We start from the raw sequence: 25918 nt of genomic DNA on the forward strand, positions 1-25918 counted from the left end.
GGTTGCCTTTTGGAATAGGGGAGAAGAGATGGAATGGTGAACGGATTGATTTCATCCCGCATCCCCTTAATCGATCAGAATGGATGGCCAAATTTACTGGGGATGGATGCGATAACTGCCAACTAAGCCTATCGGCGATACTGATTACCTAGCGGTCGTCCCACTATCCGTACCTAGACCATATTACACATGCCGCTGTTTGATTGGACAGGCTACTCCATTCAGCCTTAAAACATGCGCGCTGTGCTGATGGGCCAGGATCTTGAAGTTTTCTCTCGTTGATGAACGGGCAGGGCAGGCACCTAATTAATAGGGGGTCACAATGACCCCGGTACCCGCAAACACAAGTTCTGAAAGAGCGTTCGCTGTTATCTGATATGACGCTGACGGCATCGCCGATTCAGACTCAGTGTCGTACGGATATGCTTGGCAGATTCCCGTTTTGGAGCGCCGGTAAAACATCGAAAACTTGGATATAACTGTGCAATCGATCACTCTGTTCGGAGCGGTTGAACTCCATGATTGGCATGCGCTGAAACAGTCCTTGCTGACGAACCCAGCAATCCATGAGTTTTCACTGACCGAGTCTTTCCGCCACAATCCGCAATATTGTTGTCGAGTTGTGGCTCGCACATGAGGCTTCGTTGGGGCTCTAGACTTGTCTGGACCGCCAGTTGCATGCGCGTTGCCAACATGCCACTTATCGGCTATTAAAGTCTATATTATGTCTAATTTCTGAAAGTTACTGTACTTCATACTGTCACTGCTGTTGAGACTCTTGAAACGCTGAACCTGTGAACATCTCCCACGACGTGAGCTGGGCCGGCTTCACCGCGAGGATGCCGGATCGGGACCCATAAAATTCGGTGTCCACCCCACGTGCCGTCTGTAGCGTTATCGATAAGAAAAAGTTCGCCGCAGCCACCAGTACCTGCAGCAACTACGAAACTTTTCTCGAATACAATTCCGCATCGCCCGTTTTTCAAACACGCGACAACCGACAAGATGCCCTCCACATACAAGAAGGACAAACCGTGGGACACGGACGATATTGACAAATGGAAAATCGACACATTCACGCCGGCCGATAACGCTGGCGGCACATTCGCTGAGGAATCGTCCTTCCAGATCGTCTTCCCCAAGTACCGCGAAGTGTACCTCAAGGAGGCATGGCCTCTCGTCACAAAGGCTCTCGAGAAGACGGGCATTGCTTGCTCGCTCGACTTGATTGAGGGTTCAATGACCGTCAAGACGACAAGGTCGGCCTTTTTTTAATATTTTTTTACGCTCCCATCCCTTCTCACTGCTCAGCCTAGTCAACGACAGCAACTAACATGCCTCTCTGCCTCAGAAAAACGTTTGACCCCGCCGCCATCCTCAACGCCCGCGATCTCATCAAGCTCCTCGCCCGAAGCGTGCCCGCGCCGCAGGCGCTCAAGATTCTCGAAGACGGCGTCGCATGCGACATCATCAAGATCCGCAACCTGGTACGCAACAAAGAGCGCTATGTCAAGCGCCGCCAGCGCATCCTCGGCCCCAACGGCTCGACCCTCAAGGCCCTCGAGCTGCTCACCCAGACCTACATCCTCGTGCAGGGCAGCACCGTCTCCGTCATGGGACCCTTCAAGGGCCTCAAGGAGGTGCGCCGCGTCGTCGAGGACTGCATGGAAAACATCCACCCCATCTACCACATCAAGGAGCTCATGATCAAGCGCGAGCTCGCAAAGGACCCAGAGCTCGCCAACGAGAGCTGGGACCGCTTCCTGCCCAACTTCAAGAAGAAGACGCTCAGCAGCCGTCGTGTGCCGCTCAAGGTCACGGACAAGTCCAAAAAGGTCTACACGCCCTTCCCGCCCGCGCCCGAGAAGAGCAAGGTCGACAAGCAGATCGAGACGGGAGAGTACTTTTTGGGCAAGGAAGCCAAGAACAAGGCCGCACAGGCCGAGCGCTTGGAGCAGCAGAAGCAGAAGAAGGAGGAGAGGTTGCGCGAGAGGGAAAAAGACTTCATACCTCCCGAAGAGCTCGGCCACAAGAGAAAGAAGAGAAAGAAGAGCGAGGACGACGAGTGAGGACTGGGAGCGGGAGCGGGAGCGGGAGCGGGAGTCTGGACAAAGGAGAGCGCGGAAGAAATCGTGTAGACTGTGTAAGATGCCTGTTGCATCTTTGCAGAAAAGGGGCCGCCACATGCATAGGTGAGGTGTTAGCTCACTCAAGATACCCTTCCATTCAAGAGTTCAAGAGTCTTCTCACATCTTGGCCATCTACTAAGACTGCACCACCGCCTGGAGGGCTGTAAATCAAAAGCGAAATGTCAATATAGAGAGAGAGAAAAACCAAGGTGCGTATTGCAGTTGTCTTGAGAAGCTGGTGTCCACTACCTAAGCTAGGTGACGCGGAATGATCTCAACCTCCAACCGTTGTATGTCCCCTGGCAAGTTCTGTTTCTCCGTATCTGATCCGAATTCAGTCTCCCTATTCCTGAAGGAACATGATGAGGGTTCCGGTTACGCAGAGCAAGAGGTCCCGGTATTCACCTGCCACTCAGATATCTGTACCGATCTGACGTTCATCCTTCTTCTTCATCGAGCAGTCAAAGGTGCGACGGTAGTAGTAGCTAGCCGGGTATTCTCCACCCTCCGGAATGCCGGGATAGTAGATCTCCCATCCAGGGGTGTAGCTGCTGTAGTATTTGCCAGCGTACCTGCAACAACTGCGTCAGTGTCCATTCGACAGCGTAATAGAAGGTCTGAGAGGACAGCACTTACGCCATGTGAGGCCAGCGGTCCCTGTGGGCGAAGAAGAGAGTGACGTAGGGGAGGGCGCCGCAAATCTCCTGCCAGTCGGCCCAATGGAAAGGCACGTTCTCTCCGATGAGGTCGCAGGCGTTATTGAAGACCCAGCCGCGGCTAGGCACGTTTCTGAAGCCCGGCTGGTCGGCTTGGCACCATAGACCAAGCTGGCAGTCGCCAAAGACTGGGCTGGGAGTACACCAATTCTGTGGGTCAGGCGGGTTCTTCTCGAGATCATTGTTTCTGCCGCAAGGGACTCGCTTGTTGATGATGGAGAGGGATTCGTTGTACTCCTCAGTGTTCTCCTCGATGAGCTGGCGCTCGCGATCGAGGCCGTTGGTCTTGACGAGGTGGTCCCAGATCTCCTTGTCGACGGGGATGACCTTGTGTTCGTACTTGAGGGCCTCCTCTTCGGTGATGTTCAAGGGGTTGTCGTGAGGGAAGTCCATGGGGGCAAGGTGAGGTCCGATAGAAAGGTCGCGCTTGGAGAGTACGTCGGTGAAGGTAGCTTCGGTGGAAACGTCGATGGTGTTGAAGTCCGCGATGGCACCCGTAGCGGCGACAACATTGACACTCGTCAGGAGCATCAACGTTACCGCCGTGATGACGAATATGGCTTTGTGCCACATTTTGAGGGTTGGCTGCGAAGGGTCTAGCAGTATTATGAGCGAGATGGCAGGCCTGGATTATTTCGGGGGGCTGTTGAGATTGAGATGGGTGAGGGAGGAGCGAGGAGCGAGGAGGATCTTTTCTTCTTTGGTGTGAGTGACAGAGAAGGAACAGGGCGGACTGGACCGGATACCTCTGAGCGTAAAATAGAGGTAAGAGGAGCCTGAGACTGTAAGAAGCCAGTTGTAAGGGGCCAAGGTAAATGTACATCAATCCCGAGGGCACCGAATGCGGTGTATATACACTGGATTATACATAGGATTGACCAAAGATCCAGGTAAAAACTCTACTGAGAGTAGCTGAACAGAATCGACAAGCAGCAAAGGCAAGGCATGACCCTAACAAAGAAAGGAAATCCCCTCTGCGAACCCATGGCAGAGTCTGTGTTTGTGTGGCTTCTCTTTGAATACAACATGATGGCCCAAACACATCTTCGAGAACCCCTTCTAGGAAGACAGCAATGAGTGTCGATGGCTCCTCAAGAGTTTGGACTTTTCAGACGATAGCAAGGGTATTCGTGTTATATGCTCAGGGCCATACAGTTGACATGTATGACGGATACAATAGACTGTCCCACCCACCTTCCCCTCTACTGCGTCTATGTATCAGTCGGTTGGGGAGTCTCAAGATGTGGCAGGCAACCCCCAAAGAAAAAAAAAAAAAAAACAAAAAAACACCCCCCCCACCACCCCCCCCAAGCCTTTATGTAAAAGGGGGTGGGGGAGAATCAAAAGGGGCGAAGAAAACCCCAAAAAAAAAAAAAAAAAAAAAAAAAAAAAAAAAAAAAACAAGGTAGAGACAGGAGAGAATGATCCTCTGGATTAGGAGCACTTCCATTTCTTGCCAAGCCTTCATAATGCTCAGAGACATCCACGTAGCTATTAAGACAGCCTACATGCTCTACGTCGTATCCTCCATCGGGACAAAAAGCCCTTACAGCTTAGGCGACGCGGAGGGCTCTTCAAACTCAACCACCAGTTTTCCAAACTGCTTGCCCGCTTCCATATCCTTGAACAGCCCGTCGATACCCTCGAGATTTGACAGCCCTTTCACCGTTCGGCTCACAACAGGCCTAATCTTCTTCTCCCTCACAAAGGCAACCATGTCCCTAAACTCCTCTCGCGATCCCATCGTCGTGCCCTTGAGCTCCACGTTCTTGAGAACAGCCTGCATCAGCCAGTCCATCTGCGGCGACACCGTCATGCCGTACTGGCTAATGACACCGCCCGGCTTGAGCACCTTGACCGCCTTTCCCACCAGATCTCCACCGGCACCATCGACCACAGCGTCGAGATACGGCCGGGACTTGGGGAGCTGAGCCTGTAGCTCCTTCTCCCATCCTTTCTTCTTATAGTTCACGCCCCCGGCGGCGCCCATGCTCTTGGCCTTTTCAATCTTGGCCTCGTCGCCAGAGGTGACGTAGACATTGCAGCCAAACGCGACGGCAAACTGGAGGACCTGGAGCGCGACACCGCCTCCGATGCCCGTGACGAGGATGTTTCTTCCCTTCTCCGCGTTGCCGCTCTTTGTCACCAGCGCACGCCAGCCCGTGAGCCCGACGAGGGGAAGGGCGGCGCCTTCGGCGCGGGTGAGGTGCTCCGGAGCCAGCTCGACCTCGTCCTGGGGGAGAGCGATGTAGTCTTGTGCGGTACCGTCTGGGTACGTCTGGGTGGCGCCGATGACGCTGAATTTGCGAATGTCCTCCGGCCCGTCCGGGCTGGAGGCCCAGCCACGGCTGGGTGTGATGAGGACTGGCTTGTTGAGGAGGCTACTGTCTGCATCTTTTCCGACCTCGACAACGATGCCATAACCGTCTGCCATGAGCGGGTGGTCAAATGAGATGCCCGGGTACAGATGACGCCGGATGAAGAGGTCACGGTGGTTGAGGGCTGCGGCCGTCAACCGCACCAAGACATCTTTGGGACCTGGCGACGGCTTTGGAACTTCATTGAGCTGGAGGCTGAAGTTTGAATTAATTTGCAATAATATCGTCAACGGTGAGAAGAGCTTTCTTACGGATAGTAGACCTTTCCGGGCTTTCCCTCGATCTGTTTGACGGTAATTGAGTGAGGCATTGTCAATATGTGAACTAGCTAGTTGTAGCTGATCTTGACGGTCACGACATAGATTTAGTCTGCGGTTGTAGAATTGATGTAATGAGGGCACCGCAAGGTCTTATATGATTAGGGAGAATCGAACGAATCAAGATTAATAATACGAGGAGATGGATCGCTGCTAACGTTGACGTCGTGATTTGGTGGGGGAGCAGATATCCCCCCGGCCTCCCACCACTCAGCCGGGGCCGATTTTCTCCCCGCATCCAGTGATGAGACCTCGGCACTTTCCCCACGCGGCGGTGGCGCGGAGGGCTGCAACGCATAGGCCAACCAACGCAACGTCTCCAAAACACAAGCACTTGTACGCATGCTTCCTTTTTCGATCTTCGTGATAACTTCACATGCACGTAGGAACTTGAAGCATGTGGACGGACAGTCGAAGAAATATGTCAAAATCCAGCCGTAGCCGTAGCCAAAAATAAACATCCTATGCATCAAACGCCTCCGCAATCCTTACCCTCTCATACATAAGAGTCGAACAGCTAGACACACCCTCACCAAACGACATGAATCCTCTCACCAAGTCACGCCCTGCATCTTGACAGGCACATGAAGCAACCGATCCCCAGATTTGGTCGGGCTGGGCATATTTCCAGCCCTCACGTTGACCTGCAACGCCCAATGCATCAGCCTGGGCTCCCCGAGCCCCGAATCCCTCTCTTCGCGCCACTTTACAAAGTCATCCTCCGTCACGTCCCGCGCGAGGTGCTTGTTCTCTATTTTTTGCCTGGCAACCTCCGTCGCCGCCACGGGGCCGCGGTAGGCCGGTGGGTAGTCGTGCCCGGTCCAGATTTTGGTGGTCTCCGGGAGATCCAGCAACCGGCGCACCGATGCAAAGAGGTCTCGGGCGTTGCCGCCGGGGAAGTCGCACCGCGCGGACCCGACGTCGTGGTTGAAGAGAGAGTCGCCGGCAAAGACATTGGCTGTATTCACGGTCAATCTAATTGGTGCTGCACACTTTCGTAACAGTCCGTGTAATGCTAACCTCCAATCATGTATCCCATGTGGTCGGGAGTATGGCCCGGCAGATGGATAGCCTTGGCCTTGAGCTCCCCAATCTCGAGGATTTCGTCATCGTCGAGGAGCCGGTCAAAAGCATTGACGTATTCATCTTTTGAGATGCCATACTTCTCAGCGAGTCTCTCTTGAACGGCGCCGATCCGCCTGCCGATGCAGATCTCGGGGGTCACGCCGTCTTGCGCCTCCCGCAGCCGGGACTGTAAATATTTAGACGCAGTCAGATGGTCGGCGTGGACGTGTGTCTCTAGAATCTCGAAGACTTTGTAGCCATTCTTCCTTACAACATCGAGAAGGCCGTCGGCTGTCTGTGTGGAGATTGCGTTCTTTGCCGGATCAAAGTCCAGGACGGAGTCGATGATCACGGCGGCCTTCGTGGAGGGGTCGGCGACGATGTACTGCCACGTACCTGTCACCGGCTCAAATATCTCGTGGATGGTGGGCTCTTGAGCCATATTTGAACATGCAAGTGAAATGTCGAGGAGATGGTCTCGCAACTGGTTGACCCGGTCCATCGGCTAGTTCTGGAGGAATTGCTGATATATAGGCCAACTAATACACGATATGGTCACTCGCTCCACTCTTATATCCGACCTCTCGAAACATCTCATATAATCTTCGCCGTCCATAATGCCATAATTCAGATAGCATATAGTCCCTTGGTCTCGACAGCAGTCACCGAAAGAAACACAGGCTTACAAAAGCCCCCGAGACGTGTGAAACACCCCGGATAAGGGGTATCCACTCTCGGCGGCGCCCGTGCGTCCCGGCAGTTCCCCGACGTCGGCGACTGTTTCTTCAGAGGTCGCCGTCCTCCCTCAGGTCCTTTGGCGCGGGCGAGAGACAACCCTTGTGGGTTCGGGCAAACCCAGGACCAGGGCCGATTCAACTGATTTTCTGCAACCTTATTGAACCTTATTGACCACCCCTCAGATACCCCGCTCGACCCAATCACATCAATCAATCGCTGCTGAAGGACTTCATGGCCCTGGAATGCCGACCTTCCGCAATGGCGCACGCACCACCTGCATCACCTCTGCTTGGATTGCATCTTTATCTTATGGGGTTGAACGCGTACGGACCAAACCAACCGCCTTACCCTTTGAACCGAGGACTTCTCTCGTACGATAGAGGTTTTTGATACCGATTCCAAATGGTTTCGAAATAAGCTAGCGTCATGTCGTTAATTGGCTTCGAAAAGGCGTCATTGCCATCCGAAAAGGGAACAAGTCCAACAACGCCACCAGCCATCCGGCACTTACACTCTAAACCGCCTTTGACGAAGTCAACCGGACGCCCGGCTCGGCCGCGATACAAAATACAGGATCGGCCATCATTACTGATCTAGGCGGGTGAGGATGTTGCCCTCTGCAGGGGTGGCCCTCTTCACTGTTCGGCCTGTGACAGTGGAAGATTATTAACCAGGGCCCCGCTACCGGTCCATTTTTCCATCTCTCTTCAAGTCCCCGAACAGATCTGGGCTTCGGGCTTGATTCACTTAGTAGACCGAGAAACTTCGCAAATTCGATACGTTTCCCAGACGTTAAGCTCTTCTCTAGCATATATGGCTGCAGGCTGCATCAGGTCGTCCCGAGACAAGTAGAGAGTGTAAAGACTTTAAACTTCTCCCACGCATCACCACCACTACATTCTCGCTCGGGCTGTCAAAGAAAAGAAAACCTCTCCTTTTTGCACACCCGCGCGCCAAACTCCCGGCTTGCAGCAGTTCATCCCAGAACGCTCCCAGCGGACAAATACAATATCCAGAGACAACTAAGCCATGGCGACAACCGCCCTGTCTGGTGCCGCGTTCGGCGCCGCCCTCGTAGCGGCGGGCGTCTACCAGCCCTCCGTCATCATTGCTCAACTTAAGTTTGAGAACTGGCACATGATCCAGGCCTTCCTCGCAGCCGCAGCAAGCAGCACGTATGCCATCACCAGCGCAACCCCCTGAAACTGTTCAACAACTGACATGATGTCTCTAGTATCTTCGTCCTCGTATTGGACAAGGCGGGATACGTCCGGCCCAAGCCCCGCAGCCCCTCACGTCTGGGTCTCTTCTCCCAGTACGACGGCAACATCCTCGGCGGCTCCGTGCTCGGGGCCGGCATGGCCCTGTCCGGGTCCTGCCCCGGCACCGTCCTTGCGCAGATCGCCGTCGGCACAAAGTCCGGCATCTATGTACTCGGTGGCGCCGTCCTCGCCGGCATCATGTGGACGGGCTTCCTCCAGAATCTCATCACCAGCAAGGCCAGCTCGGCGTCTCCCGAGAACCCAAAGCTCACGGTCCACGAGCGCGCCGGTCTGAGCAAGGCCGTCGCTTTCGTTGGCGCCGAGGCCCTTTTCGCGGGCGTCATCTACGTCAGCATGAAGTACACCCCCGCCAGCCCCTATGCCGTTGTCGCCCCCACCATCGGCGGGCTCTTGATCGGTCTGGCGCAGCTCTTCTCGCTACTCACCCGCAAATCAATGCTCGGCGTGTCGACTTCCTACGACGAGATTGGTCGGTATTTCTGGTGGGCGGTCCAGGGCGGCGGCGAAAAGGGGAAGCCATCATACAGCAACATCCTCTTCTCTGCGAGCTTGGCTGCCGGGGCGTGGGCTGTTGCGACGGCGTACCCCGAGTTTGCTCTTGGTGCCGCTGATACGGCTGTCTCTCCACAGTTGGCGGCAGTGGGAGGGTTTCTCATAGGCCTGGGATCCAGAATCGGCGGAGGTTGCACCTCTGGACACGGACTCAGCGGCATTTCCCTATTTTCAACTGCCAGCTTCGTTACGACTGCCTCCATGTTCGGTGCCGGCGCCCTTTTCGCCCCTTTCTTCTACTAGAGGTATAATAAGATCTTTTCGTTCATGACCTTGCATAGCTCGGGCGCATCCGGTTCACATTAAAACTAGTGGATAGTCAACATTATTTGAGGATTCTTCTACCATAGTGCTCGGTCTTGATAGTGATTACATTGTATATTTCAGGTACGTCTTCGCTGTTCTACTTCGCCATTCAACCCTCTAGTGAACAATTAGCTCCTAAGAAAATACTTCTTTGCCTAATTGCGCCGTCAATCTTTCTGCCAAATTCTCTTTCAAAGCCAGTCAGACCCTTCCCTCAGGGAAATTCCATTCCATGGCATCGGAACCCCTCCAAACCTTTTGAAAAATGTTTTCATCTTGCCCTTAAACAGCTGCGACGGACCAGCCACCTTGACAAACAGGACACGTGAGGCTCCATCCGGCGTACTGTCGCGTATATATGCCGAAGCAAGACGAGTGCGTGTGGTTTCCACACTTGCCACAACACACTGTCTCTGCCTTGCCAATGTGCTTGAAACAGACAGGGCAGGACTTGCCGTCCTTGGACTTCGGAACACCATCCGACATGGAGGGGTCCATGCTAGCCTCCACTGCGGTGAAGCGGATTTTGGGTGCGCGGTCAAAGAGCTTCATGACCTCCTCGGTAAAGAGGGTTCTCTGCGGGAGGAGCTCAGCTGGGGCCCGAAAGACATGCGTCATGACATCTAATCTTCGTCAGATGTTGTATATAACAAAAGGGGGGTGGCGTTCAAGCTCACAGATGATGTGCTTGCAGTTGCTCCGGGGTCGAAACATCTATTTGAGATTAGCAATTGACTGAACGACGCCTCACTGTAACCTACCATGCTCGAGCAGGTGCATGAGGTTCTACTTCCGATAGTCACCCCGTATGTATCGGGTCCGCCTCCATGAACGCTAATGCTGACCCCACCATCAAAATCGTCGGACTGCTTGATCACAAACATGTCTTCCTTCATCGCCTTCTTGACAGCACTAATGTGGCTCTGATCACCCATGTCAACAAAGAAACGCTTCTCGCCGTTGCTGCTGGCATTCCTGGAGATAGGGCCAAATGGCTTGTCGTCAGGAGCGTCTCTGATAGCAACAGCCTCAGGCTTATACGTCTCCAAGTTCTCGAGTCTCTCGACGAGGACAGCCTTCTTGCCGTGGTCCGGCATCTCACGCATGACAAGCTGCTCCCTGAGCATAGCAACAGTGAGCTTGGTCCAGTCTGTGTCATCAGGTACTGGTCCCGTGTTGATGCCATAGGTACAAAGACCGCGGCGGGTGAGACGCTGGATGCCGGCTGGATACTTGAGGAACGGGGACTTTTTGGACGCAAACTTTGGCGCGGATTTGGTGTAGACTTGGCTCTGGCTCTGCGGCTCTCCGTCTTGACTGTAGTCGGAATAGATGGAGGATGACTGCATGGAGGAGGACGGAGAGGACAGCTCTAAAGATAGAGAGACGGACATGGTGGTTCTTGAAGTGCGAAGCCTCTCCTATATCTTCTGCTAATGACTGAACTAGATTCGCTCGAATGTACAGTACTTAGGCCAGTTTCTCTGGGCGATGTCTGTATTCGGCGAGGAGGTTGTAGGAAGTGTTGGAACGAAGAGGGGATGGGGGAAACTCGGTGTTGACTCTGCGAGGGAGATGTTGGAAGAGAACGCCAGGAACAGGTGGAAGTAAGAGCGTGTGAGGCCCCTACTCGTACTTCCCTCCTCGTTTCTTTTCTAGAAGCAGCCATCTGGGAGGGATGGTTTCTTATCAGAGAAGGCGGTAACAACCGCGGATGATAGCCAATTCGAGGGAAGGTAGGTCTTGGCCCATCCTTACAATACGTACGATAGGTAGGTAGGCGCCTTCCGTGATACCGTCCTGGGGCATCATCGGGTGTCAAAATCCTCATCGGCGCTTGTCTTAACTGCCTTGCCTTGGGTAAATCCAAGGAGCATGATGTGGATAAGGCGCTCTGGACGACCACACAGGGGAAGCGGAATGCGACTCATCTAATCTTCGAGTTGAAATCATCTTTTTCCTTTTTGGACTTTCTCTCTCGCACGCTCACTGCAGTTGTTTGTATACACCAGACTTCCTCAGATATTGTAATGGGAGGGAAATATGGGAAGGCCGCTCTCACCAGATGAGTTTTGTTGATGCAGTCCTACTCGGGATTGGCTCGGTGAAAGGCTTCACCTGCTGTGTACCTTATCGCCAAGAGACCCGCCTAATGATCTAAAGAAGCATCCCAGCATGGCGGATTGACTCATCGCAGTTACGAATTCCCGGCATCATACTCAATTTACCTTTTGCACAGGGAAAACGCCTTTAAAACAAACCTGCCGGACTTCGGAACCCTTTACGTCTCATTCAATCCTAACTGTGTTCGCGTTTTTGAAAATGGGCGCGTTTTCACTCAGAGACACCATGTCCGAGGTAATTTATGAAGCTAGCCTATGTCCCAATACGGCCATTACAGGCTTGTGCGCAGGGTTATCATTGGCCTACTCTTTCTTTCTTGTAGAAATCGCGGTACTGACATGTGGGAATATCTGATATTGCGAGTGACTCAAGTTCCTCTTATATTTCATCCACCTCGTCTTTCCTTCCCATTTCCCACCTCATCTGACAACCACACCTTCTCACATCAGTCGCCTCAAGCCGTTCGGCCCTTCTTTCAGCCCATCATGACCCGAAAAAACATCAGCTCAGGCTCTGCCTTTGAGGCACAAATCGGCTACTCCCGTGCGGTGATTTCGGGCGATCTCATCTTCGTGTCTGGAACAACAGGGTCCGTGTCTCCCCCTTCCACTCAACTTCTGCTGGTTCAATGACTGTGACACGCTCATGTACGCATGAACCTGTTTACTAACCTTCGCGGTTGCACAGCTACAACTACGCAACAGGCGCCATATCCCCCAACGTCGTCGAGCAGACGGAGCAGACGATGGAGAACATTGCCGCCGCCCTCGCCGAGGCTGGCGCCGAGATCAAGGACGTGGTACGCGTCCGATACATTCTCCCTGACCGCAACGACTTTCAAAAGACCTGGCCAGTGCTCCAAAAGTACTTTGGCGAGGTCCGCCCCGCGGCAACCATGATCCAGGCGGCGTTGATGGAGGACGTGATGAAGATCGAGATCGAGGTCACGGCCAAAAAGGAGGTTCCTAGTTCTTAGGCGAAGCATTCCAGGGTCATGACTCCGAATTTCATGGTGGACATGGAGGCCATCGAGTGACTTTCGTTTTGAAGGAGACAATATGCAGAAGGTAGCTCGCAGCTTCATCCTGTGTGAGTCTCCAACACCCGAGGGGCAATGTTGGTTGCGAAGGAGCTGCAGACGGCGGATATCTGCCTTGTTAGCTGATAGTATCATGCGCCAATTAATTATCAACAGAGCGCCTCATATTAACCTATGAATATAGGACGAGTTGGCTATAAAAATAACCGATGTAATAGCAGGTCTTAAGAGCGGGATGTAAATACCAAACGGAATGATAACAATCCATGCTCTGTAAGGCAGAGAGACGGGTTTTCTGATTATTAAGACTGCTGACTGAAAAATCGATTGTTCTCCAACATTACATCACATGACAACCCCAATAACTAAGAAGAGGAAGTACAGACTGATGAGGACGAGCCCTGACGGATTCGCGTTGAGTCTTTGTGACTTGGACAGTGGAATCGGAATCATCACGAGTGAGAAGCTAGACTAGACTTTCGACTTCTGGCTTTCGTCTGAGGTGGTACAGAAGACTCCAAGCCCTATGACAGGATCTTCGCCCCTCGTTCTCATACCCATAGAGCGGTCTGTAAGCTGGATTAAACCTCATGAGCTGTCCCTCGGATGACCAGGTACAATATCTGCTGCGGCTGTCCTCTATGAAAAAAGTATACCTTCAATGAGTCAGGTCTTGCGGTAAAATTCGTGACTTATTCTTCCCAACCTCTGCTTCCAAGGTTATCCCAAGCTTCATTGAAAGTGTAAGTTTGTACATTTGGACTCCACGATGCTAAATGTCATCTATACCCCTACGTCCAAACAAAAGCTAGTGATTGGCAAGTAGATGCATCAGGGATGTCAAATATCTCTCAACTCTGTCCCTTAGACAGTGATTGAGCGGACGTATCGAGTACTCATCGTACTTGGACTTGTTTTGACCAAAGTCTAGGCTATGATATACCAAAACACCACAAATAAAGACCATGTGGAACTCAGGCGTTGATTTCCAGCCAAGAGGCGAATTCATCGTCATTCAGCTTCAGAATTCCGAATGATGCCTCTCCCGACGTAGCAAGTCTGCCAGAAATCCCATCAATCTCTTGCAATCGAGGAGAGAACCAAAGACTTTTGCAAGCGGCGAGATGATTTGCAGAAGAAGGGGCTGAGGAAGAGAGACACCTCATGTTCACAATAAACCAGTCATCAATCTTCGAATCATGGCTTGAACAGAACGTCTTCCGGACCCTGACTTTGCGAGCATATGACTTCGATGTTGCATAGTATACGAATGATACGTAGTCCATGTTGCAGTCCATGAGAGACGGCAAAATCACAGAAACAAGGTCTAGAAGATACACATCACGATACGCACGTGGCCAGTACCGAAACCCGCCGGCTCTATTGACGTCGAAAAGAGAAAACCCATCCTAAAGTAGAATGAACCCTTTCGCAATATTCCCATCGAAACGGGGTCGTGGAAGCCTAACCTCGAAAGGCTACAGCACTCGGAAATATGCCATCAGAGCTATCGACGAGCAGCTCTCAACTCTCAGAAGCGTCTGATCTCATTCCAATACAAGCTCGGGGCAAAGGGGAGTGCATTGAGCAAATGACCAAACTTGGCCACTGCGACGGCGCAGAGGCAGCATTGGTTTGATTGATATAGAAAACGACCTAGCACTTATAGGACGAAGCCCCTGCAACCGCTTTTACCCCTACAAGATGACATTTCAACACATTGGCAACTGCCGAGCTCATGGAACGACACCGGCCCTGCCATAAGCCTGAACAAGGCTGGTAAAGGTAACATTCAACGCCAGGAACATCCTATAGTAACGGTGGTATAAACCTCAAATCTCATGCACAATGAGATCGTTACCAACCTCGCCCTACCAGGGTCCAGCTCAGAAAACCCCTCGGCCCTTGCTGTTCATCTTCGCGAGCTGAGCCTACTCGTACGACAAAAACATATGGCCCCCCTCAGCGTTGAAGTCATAATGGCGGATAACAAACCCGTCGCACGACCTCGGACCACAAAAGAGCTCTCTGTCTAATATGTCCGGAGAGGTAATCTAGCAAAAGTTCGCGGGGAAGGCGGTCTGGGCTCCCGTTGAGAAATAGTCGATCAGCGACCGTTACTTACCAGATAATCTCGTCCAATCTGAATGGCTGGCCGACTACCTGCATGAGAAACCTCCGTAACGGAGAGTAAGAGGTAAAAAAAAAAAAAACGACGACATGGCCCCCTCATAGAAAATGAGTGTCCATCTTTCCATCGTCCATTACCAAATTTACCAAGTCTTTTTTTGGAAAACAATGATGTTTTCCTCCTGCCGTTTGCCGGCCCCTCTGACGCGTTGTGCGACCCTTTCCAAATCTTGGTTTCTCAGAGACCCTGATCTTCCTGCGCTGCCCCTCCATGCGCGGAGAGCGGCGTAGCAACAACCCCACGCAAGGCAGGCCGGCATGAAAATGGGGATGGGGAGACGTCATTGCCGATCTCTCAATCGCGAGGAGGCGTTACACACGCAACCTGCATGTGAGAGAATAAGCTACGCGCCAGATCAAGTTTTTTTTGGTTTGAAATGTCAAAAGAGCAAAGATGTATATAAATGACTGTCGAAGGGCAGTGAGAAAGATGTGAGGAAATCAGCAAGAAAACCATCTATACGCTTGTAAAACATTCAATAAACGGCTTGCGCGCGATACTGCAGTCCCGCGTCCCTTATACTCACACGCACTTACCGCCACCACAAGAAAGAAAAAAAACACCATGGAGACCTCAACCACCAACTCCCTCATCATCTCACTGGCCATCATCCTGGCCGTCTTCGTCGGAGGCTTCTTCGCCTATCAGCAAGGCATGCTCGACCCCATCATCGAGCAAGTCGGGTGAGTGGCCCCCTCCCGAGTCCCGAATCGTGACGGGCAGCTGTAACCCAATGTCTCTGGCTCATGCTGACACTTGTCGCGCGCGAAAAAACAGAATCATGATGTTCAAGGCCAAGGCGGAAGCCGAAAAGAAAAAAATGCAGGCACAGGGCATGAAGGCCGGACAAGACTTTGTTGATGGTGAGTTTTGACAAATGTCCCCCCCCGTCTGCCCGTCTGCCCGTCCGGCCGTCTTACAAGACGAAGAAGGGCGTGATGATGGAAATTTCCGAGAGAATCTCCCCTCCCCGCTGACCTCGGCTTCCCCCCCGCCCACAGACCAACTCAAGGGAAACAAACAAGCAGCCGACGTCGCAGACGGCATTGGCTCGATCGGCGGGTTGAAGAAGCAGTTGTAATTTCAGCCTCAAAAAGATTTGATTGAAGCTTAATTCAGTAGTGTACAATCCTGCGCTCGACCACGAAGGACATGAATTTTATGGAGCGAACTGCGTTTCATTGGCCATCACTGGCGTGTACGATATCCATAGTGCAAGAAAGTTTGGCTGGCGGGCATGTTAATTTGATTTATTTTATTTTATTTTTTGGTTCTATGTTGTATTCTGGAACAATTTTCGGTGCTAGAATAATATTTGGAAGAAAAAAAAAAAAAGAAAGAAAAAAGGAGAATAACATCTGCTTGTCGGCGATACTTCTTTCTATTGGTGTATCCGAGCGTGACATGTTGCCCACTGTTGAGTGTTTGACATGCTGCCAACCGCAATGAAAGGTTGAACAAGGATTGACAAGAGAGTTTCAACCGGCTTGGTAACCAGGAAGAACCTGTTGCGGAGAGATTAAGGAGAGCAGGGGTTTTTGATGACCTCATGGCAACTGGCACTGCCCGGCGCAGGCAAGGACCCTGGGCCTTGGACATGACAAGCCGAAAAGCAGCGCAACCCTCCCTCCCTGCAGTTTTTTACTTCACAAACTTCGTTGGGCTGACGGGGATAGGGCAGCAAAGATCTATCCGTAGTGCACGGAGTACGGATGGGAAAAGTGCAGGGCTTGCGGTGGCCCCGGTTCCCGAACAACCGTGAATCTGAACCTGTGACGATCGCCAGGAAAGCTTGGGCGCCTGTGGAGTCTCTGAACGTTCATCGTCTCTTTTCTCAGCTCTTCCTACCAAATGATCAACCGCTCATTGAACTCTACTACCCTCTGGAAACCCCAATTCAAGTTTGTAATGACGGTCTATCCGTAGAGTCCACATAGTTTAGACCAACTGCGTTGGATTTGATAGATGGTCAAGTCTTCCTTTTTTGCTCAACAGTTGCCCCCACAACGCACAAGGTGAGGTCGACATTTGTGGGACATCGCCGACCCTTCCCAGGCTCCCCATCCCAGATGATTCACTGAATCAACGTTTGGTAACCGTCCTTGGCACCCGGTGAACCCGACTTGAACCTCTCTCGATGATGAGAATGAATAGCCGCGCAATTTGCACAGACACTTTCCCCGGCCACGACCACCCGGACTCGCCTTGCCCTGCAAAGACAGACGCAGGAAATGCCCAGCGTATCATTTCAAACCGGAGCCCCGACAAGTTGTTAATTCAACACACGGCTCATCTGCGCTCGAAACTCGTACGGGGCGGGGCGCTCACCCTGCGTCTTGACCCAAGACCCAACTGTCGTTCCTAACCCAAGAGTCGGAATCGGCCACAGGTCTGGTGAGTACGTAGTAGACGACGCGGCGAGTCCAGACCGTGCGGTTTGCCGCATCTTCCCGGACGGCGAGCATTCTTCATTGAGTCAAATAGCGGAGGAATGAATGAAAACAAACTTAAACCCCTGTTCACCGAGCTCGAGCGGGTCGTCTGAAGACTAATGGGGCTTCGTTCTCCAGGTGGCACCTCGACTTTGAAGTTTCCTTCTCCGCTCCATCCATTTCGGATTTGTCTGGACAAGCGGGGATTTTCATTTCCCATTCGCAACAGCTTCCAAGGTCAATCCTGCTATTTTAAGCCTTCAAGAGGCTGGTGATTGAGCCAAAACGATAACGACGGCCAAGGCTTCCTACAAATTGCAGAGACAACACGCAAGATGAATCTCAAACATCGAATTTCTGTCGAACCTCGGGAATTCTCCTCCCCTAGAACAGGAAAAATCGCAGGGCCACCAATTTGCCAGCGCTATGTATCAACTGCACAGTTGAGCTTACGATTAAGTTTCTCGCTCAACATAGTTGTGCTCTAGGAAATACTCGGATAATCTGTCGTGAATTGAGAGACTAGGTCGCTGTCGTGAGCATAAAAAGTCAAGCCCAGTAAAACCACCCCCCAAAGAGCATCTGATTGGTATGTTGCGACTGGGACTATGCTTTCGGGTGGGCCTGCCTTGCTTGCATTCTGGGGTATGTGCGAAGTTTCCAGGTGGCTGGGACGAATTGATCGTCCGTATCCGCGGTTCGCTACCTCAAATCCATAGCCTCGTCGATTCACGATTTGGGAATATTGCCACTGCCAGCGACAAGCAATCCAAGGACGCCGCTAATTTAGAACAAAGAGACACAAATACTGATGGAGTTTTGGCGTAACTGGTGACAACGTGGTGTGCTGATTGGCGCATCAGTCCCCCGTTGTCCTTTCATCGGCGTTGGCCACGCGCGTGCCCGTCTCAACGGACTCATCTTTGGTACACCTCGCCGTGGACGAATCCGGGTTCATACCGGGACAGTGCTGCCGAGGCCGCTTTCCCCGTAAGACAGCCCACCAAGACGGCCAGATTTTGGCTGCTAAAGCATACTCAGACTGGCCGGCCCCTCAGCGTTGCCTCTTGCGTGCCTTTCTACGCAAGGCTTTTCAGGACGTCTACCACGCCAGTGTGTCCACGCGCGTGTGAGGGGAATGGAGGAGCATGGACTGCTGATTGCATCAACAGCACGGGTAACCCCGCCTGCTCCTGGATCGGCATCTTATAAGATCAACGCTGGCGGGCTGGTTCTTGTGGTCGCGATACCAGCATGCGACAAATAATAACATGTGAGGTAGGCAGCCGACGGCGAAGGAGGTTATGCGAAGCAATTGCAGTCGATTCGTCATGTCGCTGAGTAAGATATAAATGACGGGGCGGACACGGACCACAGGCGAAGTCATAGGCCGGCGCCGAACTGCAGCAAAAACGTCTCGCAGACGCTACGATGCTTGCGGTGCCGCCCGCTTCAATAAGAATGCAGAGCTGCAACGCAATCTGCACTCTTCGGGTCCAAGGGAGCGTTGAGACATTGGTGTGATAGCGTCAGATGCCAGTGTGACTTCACTGCAGTGTGAGCTAGCCGGGTGCTCGGTTCGCCCAAGGATAACAACTCTCCTGTGATAGTCTCTAGAGGTGGGCTTGCAGATGCCTAGGTCCTAGGGCATGATTTCTAGTTCCCATTCAAGCGGGAGAGTCGGAGGCGGCAGCGGTGACCACGTTCGGGTGGAATGAAACAGTTCCCGGTTCGGCTAGAATGGTTCATTGTCACAGTGTTTACTTTTTGTCGTTCCCCTGGTGGCTTGAGCCCGATCTGCTTTGGGTGGTTCCTCGGCTCGTGGCCGGTCACCACGGCTGTCGTCCTCTTGACTTTCTCAAGCTAGCACAGACGCGATCGCTGCCGTGGAGGGTGGTGAGCATCCCTAGTCGATATGGCCATCCTTCCCCGCCCGCTTTACGAGGATGATAGCGGGGTCGGGTGAGAGAGCGGCCAAGAAGAGACGATTTGATCAGATGCAGCCGAGAAGGGAGTGGTAGGAGGCCAGCAGACGAGCGAAGCAGGCTGTCAGGTTAACACATGCGAGGAGCTGATTGTTCGGATGCGTCGATATTAACATGATAACGACGGCCATGCGTTAGCCAGGAACGCCAAACAGAGCACCACACCCTTTCGTCTTCAGCACAAGTCGTCCGGGTGCTTCTGTCAGGTTCGGCAATATTGAGCTGAGTTGGCCTTGGTGGGATGAAGGAGACGTCTTGACGCGGGACAGAGCTAGGGTCTCTCTCCTGGAGGTTGCCCGCATGTACGCATACGGATAGTGTGAGTGGTGGGCGATATCAATACTCTACACGGCGGCGATAACGACGGGGTGAGAAGTACTCTGTACCCGGCTGACGTTGGCAGCACCAATCGACCGAAGTGTACTATGTGAGGTGTGACGAGTGGAGGGGTGAGGGGGCGATCTAAAGAGATGGCGATAAACCAAGCCATTCCTTCGGACAATTGCTGGCCCTGGGTCGCAGGAGTCACTGTGTTCACTGCAACAAACCGGGCCCCGCAAAGCGAAGACGATTGTGACGGTGGGTGCGCAGTTGGGATAGGCGGTTTGTTGCTGTTGGAGCGGAAGGTCATGATACCGTGGTGCGTGGTATTGCAGTTGGGGTCGAGAGACGTTTGGTGAGTGAGAGTCAGACACTGCAGACAGGAGACTGGAGAGAGTGACGCCGAGAGACAACGGAGAGACATGGAAAATAAAACCCAACGCCCATTGGAGAGACACACGAGGCAAAGAATGGGCAAGGACCCACCTTGTGGCTGCTGTCGATGGCATGCGCGAAAATGGGGGCAACTTCCTTTTCTCCCTCCTGCTGAGACGTGTTTTTTCTTTTCCCTTACTCGCAAGGCAAGAACCAACATCTGAGACAATTATCAACAGGCAGGCAGAAATTCACACAACACGTGAAGCGCGGCAGCTATTTCCCGGCCCAAGCTGCCTGCCCTGGGACGCCTGGATGTCTCAAGGCATCTTTGCCAGTTCGCACAGATTGACGTCTTGTGGTTTGAAAATGAAGGCAGATGAAGGTGCACGCTCTCTCTCTCTCTCTCTCTTTCCTCGGGCGACTTAACAGCAGACGTAGAGTATCCGTACCTAGTCCTACTATGTAGGTACATGGATAGCTGATTACCCAAGTTTCCACCGACTCAGGTATCCATACATAGTAAGGACGATGGTTTACACAGCATGGTTCACCCGAAGCATGGGTCAGGCTGCATGTCAAGGCGAGTCAAGAGTCAAGATGAGTGAGATCGCCAACGCCAACGCCGTCCGTGTGCTTGCTTGCGCCCAGACCCTTTTTCTTTCTTTTTTCTTGCGTGCCTGTCTTGGACTTGAGGTGCATTTGCTGCACGCTCTGGGCGACGGACGCGCGAATGAGACAATCAGGGTCGAGGGGGTCGAAAGGGATTCTGTTGAAGGGTAACGCAGCGTTGCTGCGAGATTGCAGACGCCGAGTTCGACTGTGCTAAGGCTCGCATTGAAATGACAAGGTTTCATCTCAATATGCTTTGGGAGGAGAAGTTTCTCTCCCTGCGCTTACTCTTGACCCCAAGCGTGCCAGGAACCTCATGATGGCACCGATGGGGGCGAATGCGCTTTGGATTGAAGACACTCGTGCTTCAAGTGCAGCGGCCATCCAGCCCGAGCAAGCTAGACAAGCCACTGCTAGTCTGGTCTATGAACGTGTTCGATCGAGGACGTTGGTTAGATTGGCTTTGTACTCCGTGGTTTGTTAGTAGTTTCTTTTGTCTTGTTGTTCTCGCCTTTACCGTAGCGGATGAGCAGGCGGCTGCCATGCTTGCTTTCTCTTCAATCTTCTTTATCGATATTTGTCTCCCTTGGCTCAGCTAGCTTTGTCTCTGCTATCTTTTTCTGGCCGCGATCTGCATGTCGAATCGAGTCCCCGAGTCCGAGTCTGAGTGATGTGAGATGGGTACTTGATCCCTGAGTCTTGAGATGCAGTGCTCGAGCTGTTGCCGGCGTAACGTCTGCATACGTACCGCATACAGCGCAACTTCTTATATCCTACCCACGTTCAGGCTCACTCTCATGCAATATGGAAACAGGCATGCATGGCCCATCACCAAAGTGCCTGATGCTTGCCGAAAGGTTGCAGGTTGCGGCCAGCACGTTTCTATACAATCCGCTATATCGCCCCCAAGCTCGGCTCGAGCATTTGCTGGCAGTAGCTGCATGGCGGCCATGGCTTCCTTCCCCGACAGCGTTGTCATCCCCAATGCATGCACTTTGCTGTCAGTCCCGTTGTAGCCAAGTTCGCTCCAAGGTCAGGCTGCAGACCTTGGCGCTATCGGCAAGTGCAGGATGCCCGAGGTGCGGCGCTGATGACAACCCCGGCCAAGCAGCCGAGGTACCTCACGAAGTGCTCTGTCCCAGTCCCAGTCCCAGTCCCAGTCCCAGTCCCGCGTACGGGTACGGATACCTCATGAGCTAACAGGGCAGTCAACGTGGGTTGGTTTGTCGTGGGCTACTACGTACACTAGTGACTGCCTTAACATGTTGAGGTTTTCGTAGACAGCCTGCAACGTAGTGGGTGTCTCCAACACCACCCAATCACAAAGGTTTTGGTAGAGTCGGTCAGGTTGCGAATTCCTCAGCTGAGAGCTTGGCCCCGCCTCTGGTCGACGTACCCCATGACTTGTGCAAGCCTGAAAGGAGCAAAGCATGCGCTGAATCGGGCCAGACTTCAGGGCCGGTGGCTCACCCAGTTTTCTCATTCTTGCCCGATTCGAAAGTCCCACGATCCAGTACCTACATACTCCGAGAGGTACCTACCTACATCTATGAATCGTGTGAAAAACACGTGTGGTCATCCTTACCTCAAGGCCTTCACCTTTCAACGAGCCACCTCTTGCATCCCGCCATCTTCCCGCTGTCATAAAGGTCCCCTGATCCCGGTCTCACTCATCGCATCATCTCTATCCGGCGTGCGCATGAGGCAACACCCAATTACTCATCGAAAGGCAGGTAGACAGGTACCTTGTCAAACTTACAGCACCTCAATGTCCCGGGCTTGCCTGACTGAGTTCCTCTCATTACGGATACTCGCCTTACTCTGCACCATTCTCTGGTGTTATGATGCGCATCTCTCGCCTCCACCAGGCGCCCTCTGCGGAATCCTGACGGCACCGCGTCTGCCGTTCAACTGGGTCAAGACTCACCAAGCCCAGAACAAGCCGCCAGGTCTTGGTTCGGGTCTTGGGACTTGGTCTCGTCTGGTCTGGTCCGGTCAAAAAAAAAAAGTTGGTCCTGGACCCGAGCGAGCCATGGCCCATCTGGCCCGGCGCCGTCTATGAACAAGGGTGACAGGGATCCTTCGTCTTTTGTCATCCTCGTCGCCCACGTCACCTGCGCGCAAACACTTTCAGACCTTTACTTTTGCCTCTCGCCAGTGTCTCCCAAGTCTCAAGGCCTCTTCCCGTCCCCTCCCTTGTCGGCAGCCCACACCCCTCCCAAGCCAGACGCCCACTGCTCCCCGCTTGGCCCGTAGACGACACCCCCCCCCCCCACACCCCCCTCCGCTCTTCCCAAGTTCCCGCTGCATTTTGGGTGGTGAACCGGGAGCCTGCCGCTGCTACAAACTGTACGCCATCCGCTGTCGCTCCTACGCTGCACCTTGTACAAATCGCTGCTTCGCCCGGCCTTTCGCAAAGTGGAGGAGGCTGAGTTGACCCAGTGGACCTGGACTGATCCTGTCTAACAAAGCCCAATTCGTCCCCCAATCTCTCGTTTGCTTTTAATTTCTGTTTCTTCAACTCCTTCCCATATCGGCGGGAACTAGAAGGATCACAGGAGTTTCTGGGTGTTTGTGAATGAGCAACACCGCGCAATACCCCGACGCATGTCGCTGCGTTCGAACCCCCGTCTTCATCCGCGAAAGGGGACAGGAAGACAACACCAACACTCATAATAAACCCACCATTCAAAGCCACGAAGTATGCAACGGGTTTCGAGCTTCCTCCCATCCTGGGAAGTCAGGAGGAGGACCAGCAACGCGAGCAGCACAAGCAACGGACGAAGCAGTGTCGTCACTGCAAGCAGTATCAAATCCCCCCTCGACAAGGTCTTTCGCTGGTCCAGCAAGGCACCCGCGCCGCTCACCACCGCAGCCCTCGCCTCAGCTACGACTTCACGAATCGGCCGGGAGGCCTTCTGGCCGGCTACGCTCGACGCCGAATGCGAGCGAGCCGCTCGCATTTTAAAGTCATTCTGCTGTGAGTATAACTTGACAAGGCGGAGAGGGTTGCTGAAGCTCGACCGCATCATGCCGTGATTCCTCACTAACACCACTTCGCTCGTTTAGCCGACGGCTTCCTGGCACCTTTGGACGACCAGACGAGCAGCGACGCCAACGCCGAACCAAAAACCCCAGCACGAATTTTCAAGAAGATTCCCTCTCGCATCCTACAAAATGCAGCTGGCATCGCCATTTTCACCTGCATGCGATCCGGCCTGTGGATGACCGGATCAGGCGGTTCAGGGATCCTCATTGCTCGCAAAGCCGATGGCACCTGGTCGCCACCTTCAGGCATTCTTCTCCACACGCCTTCTCTAAGCTTCATCATGGGCATTGACATTTACGACTGTGTCCTGGTAATAAACAACATTGCCGCTCTAGAAGCACTAATAACTAAACCGACCCTTACACTGGGCGAGGACATTGGCCTTACCACTGGACCGCTGGTTCCGCTGGAATCTACAGAAGTCGACAACAGATGGAAGGACCTTGACAACACAGTTCTGACGTACATGAAGGCGAGAGGGCAAACTCAGACCGTCAACATGAACGGCTGTATCTTGACAGAACGAGCAAACGAAAACGAGAGGTTCTACGGTGGCAATGTAACAGCGATGGACGTGGTTGCAGGCAATGTGTCGAGGTACGTGGAAGAGACACGCCCTCTTTTCGAAGTCATAAAAGAGGCAGAGGGAAGGATCGACGCCGACCAGGCAATTCTGAAAAAGCTGTCGGCATTGCCAGCACCGGGAGACGCCATGATCGAAACGCCTCGGAGTTCGCCAGCATCGCCCAAGACTCCTTTCGGCATTCCCAGCACCGAGGACCCTGACCCTTTCGGTGTCTTGGCTCTGGAGATGGCAGGGCTAGAGATCCGAGAGGCTGGCACCCGCCTTCGACCTACGAGCAATCAATTCGAATTCCACCCTGTTCCTTCTAGCCCGGGCTTTTCAAAGTTCAGGCAAAGTGGCGAAACCTTCACGACGAAGAGTAACCGAGGCAGCCTGATGTCTACCAAAACCAGCCGCACCAAAATGTCCGAGGCTTGGACACATTCAAACCCGACAGGGACGCCATACACCTCGCCAAGCCAGAGCCAGAGCCAGAGCGAAGATGGCGCCTCCGTTAATAGCCTCCCTGTTCTGAAGGAGCCCTTGGAGGAGGAGCCTGAGGAGGTTGACTACACCAAGATTGACTTCACTCCGTTAAGGCAGATCAGCGGAAGCCATTCGATTGAGGGAACCGTCATGACTGACAGCGACGATCACCTGCGCACCGATGTCAGCACTGCGGATGATGCTGCCACCAAGGCGTCTAGCATCTACACGAAGGACGATGCAAGCATCATCACCAGGAACGACGACGAGAACGAGAATGCTCAGAGTGATGAGCCAGCCGCTGACGCCGACGATGAGGAGGACGAGGAAGACGACGACGAAGAGCCCATCATCTTCGAGGTTGCAGCCGTACAGCCCGCTGCGCGCACCGTCGTCATGGCTGCTCCTATCCACGCCAAGGGCGCTTTGGTTACCATTCCCAAGAGGATTCCCCCGCCTCTGCCCGCAAGAAGCCCCATGAGAACTTCCCGTGCCAGCAAAAGTGATATTGGAGACGTCAGCCATCTTCACAGCCCTCTTCAGTCCTCTTTCACTCTTTCGCCGAGACAATCCATCGATGCATGCTCTATCCGAAGCGGATTGGACAACATTCCTTCGATTCACGAGACGGCGCCGGATGTTTCCGACGATGATGAGAGGAAGAAAATCGACTCTATTGTGACTGAGGGGCCACGAGTGGACGATCTATCTACCCCTGAGACCCCTAGGATCCAGGAACCCGAGCAAGCGACGCCCATGGCACCTGGAGCCTTTCCGGATGACGGAGACTTCTTGAACCCCTTGGGTTCATCCCTGAGAGAAACTACGAACTTTGAGTCGAGACACACCACTCCCCAAACAGTCAATGTCGCATGATACCATTCAATTTCTTTTCTTTTTCTAGTCTTTTCAGCGACACAGGCGCCGCGGCACCTTTTGGTGCCCAACAGGCGTCCGTACATCACTCAAGATGTGTACTAGGCGTTTGGGAAATTTGGGACTGGCATCCTCGGTTAGGGATACCAAACAATTTATAAATAACGACCAACTTGATGACAGGCAAAAGGCGTTTACGGATGTACAGAACAAAGTGGCTAGGTAAAAGAAGGCGCCAGCAACACCATGTTATGGGGAAGACCAGACACAGGACTGTACCTGATGGTCAATGAGGTCAGGAGAATTGGAGACAGGATTCTGTAGATAACGGGCGATGCGTGACAGCTTACAATGCGCTGGGAAGTAACTCAACGGAGCT

At 53.1% G+C, this 25918-nt stretch overlaps 9 protein-coding genes across 9 annotated transcripts; 5 read left to right on the top strand and 4 right to left on the bottom strand.

The window, feature by feature from the left end:
- Positions 1-1005: 1005 nt before the first annotated feature.
- Positions 1006-2069, top strand: CORC01_05881 (ribosomal RNA assembly protein KRR1; the record flags this gene model as incomplete). The annotated part of the gene is made up of 2 exons (XM_022617523.1): positions 1006-1259; positions 1352-2069. 2 exons carry the CDS (start codon positions 1006-1008, stop codon positions 2067-2069), a joined length of 972 nt encoding a protein of 323 aa, XP_022475941.1.
- A 472-nt stretch (positions 2070-2541) lies between these two features.
- On the bottom strand, positions 2542-3418 carry CORC01_05882 (uncharacterized protein; the record flags this gene model as incomplete). The annotated part of the gene is made up of 2 exons (XM_022617524.1): positions 2542-2701; positions 2766-3418. The coding sequence occupies 2 exons, from the start codon at positions 3416-3418 to the stop codon at positions 2542-2544; spliced, it is 813 nt and encodes a 270-aa protein (XP_022475942.1).
- Positions 3419-4391: 973 nt separating this feature from the next.
- On the bottom strand, positions 4392-5533 carry CORC01_05883 (zinc-binding dehydrogenase; the record flags this gene model as incomplete). The annotated part of the gene is made up of 2 exons (XM_022617525.1): positions 4392-5418; positions 5475-5533. 2 exons carry the CDS (start codon positions 5531-5533, stop codon positions 4392-4394), a joined length of 1086 nt encoding a protein of 361 aa, XP_022475943.1.
- A 558-nt stretch (positions 5534-6091) lies between these two features.
- CORC01_05884 (metallo-beta-lactamase superfamily protein) lies at positions 6092-7047 on the bottom strand (the record flags this gene model as incomplete). The annotated part of the gene is made up of 2 exons (XM_022617526.1): positions 6092-6498; positions 6561-7047. The coding sequence occupies 2 exons, from the start codon at positions 7045-7047 to the stop codon at positions 6092-6094; spliced, it is 894 nt and encodes a 297-aa protein (XP_022475944.1).
- Positions 7048-8372: 1325 nt separating this feature from the next.
- On the top strand, positions 8373-9421 carry CORC01_05885 (YeeE/YedE family protein; the record flags this gene model as incomplete). The annotated part of the gene is made up of 2 exons (XM_022617527.1): positions 8373-8518; positions 8578-9421. The coding sequence occupies 2 exons, from the start codon at positions 8373-8375 to the stop codon at positions 9419-9421; spliced, it is 990 nt and encodes a 329-aa protein (XP_022475945.1).
- Positions 9422-9766: 345 nt separating this feature from the next.
- CORC01_05886 (SAP domain-containing protein) lies at positions 9767-10878 on the bottom strand (the record flags this gene model as incomplete). The annotated part of the gene is made up of 3 exons (XM_022617528.1): positions 9767-10107; positions 10162-10198; positions 10246-10878. 3 exons carry the CDS (start codon positions 10876-10878, stop codon positions 9767-9769), a joined length of 1011 nt encoding a protein of 336 aa, XP_022475946.1.
- Positions 10879-12093: 1215 nt separating this feature from the next.
- Positions 12094-12584, top strand: CORC01_05887 (endoribonuclease L-PSP; the record flags this gene model as incomplete). Its single annotated transcript, XM_022617529.1, has 2 exons — positions 12094-12197; positions 12296-12584. 2 exons carry the CDS (start codon positions 12094-12096, stop codon positions 12582-12584), a joined length of 393 nt encoding a protein of 130 aa, XP_022475947.1.
- Positions 12585-15402: 2818 nt separating this feature from the next.
- Positions 15403-15919, top strand: CORC01_05888 (uncharacterized protein; the record flags this gene model as incomplete). Its single annotated transcript, XM_022617530.1, has 3 exons — positions 15403-15521; positions 15616-15701; positions 15840-15919. The coding sequence occupies 3 exons, from the start codon at positions 15403-15405 to the stop codon at positions 15917-15919; spliced, it is 285 nt and encodes a 94-aa protein (XP_022475948.1).
- Positions 15920-23266: 7347 nt separating this feature from the next.
- CORC01_05889 (LAS seventeen-binding protein) lies at positions 23267-25539 on the top strand (the record flags this gene model as incomplete). The annotated part of the gene is made up of 2 exons (XM_022617531.1): positions 23267-23543; positions 23633-25539. The coding sequence occupies 2 exons, from the start codon at positions 23267-23269 to the stop codon at positions 25537-25539; spliced, it is 2184 nt and encodes a 727-aa protein (XP_022475949.1).
- Between the last annotated feature and the right edge of the window lie 379 nt (positions 25540-25918).

Source organism: Colletotrichum orchidophilum (genome assembly GCF_001831195.1).
Source record: "Colletotrichum orchidophilum strain IMI 309357 chromosome Unknown Scaffold_42.1, whole genome shotgun sequence".
Classification (NCBI taxonomy): Eukaryota; Fungi; Ascomycota; class Sordariomycetes; order Glomerellales; family Glomerellaceae; genus Colletotrichum; species Colletotrichum orchidophilum.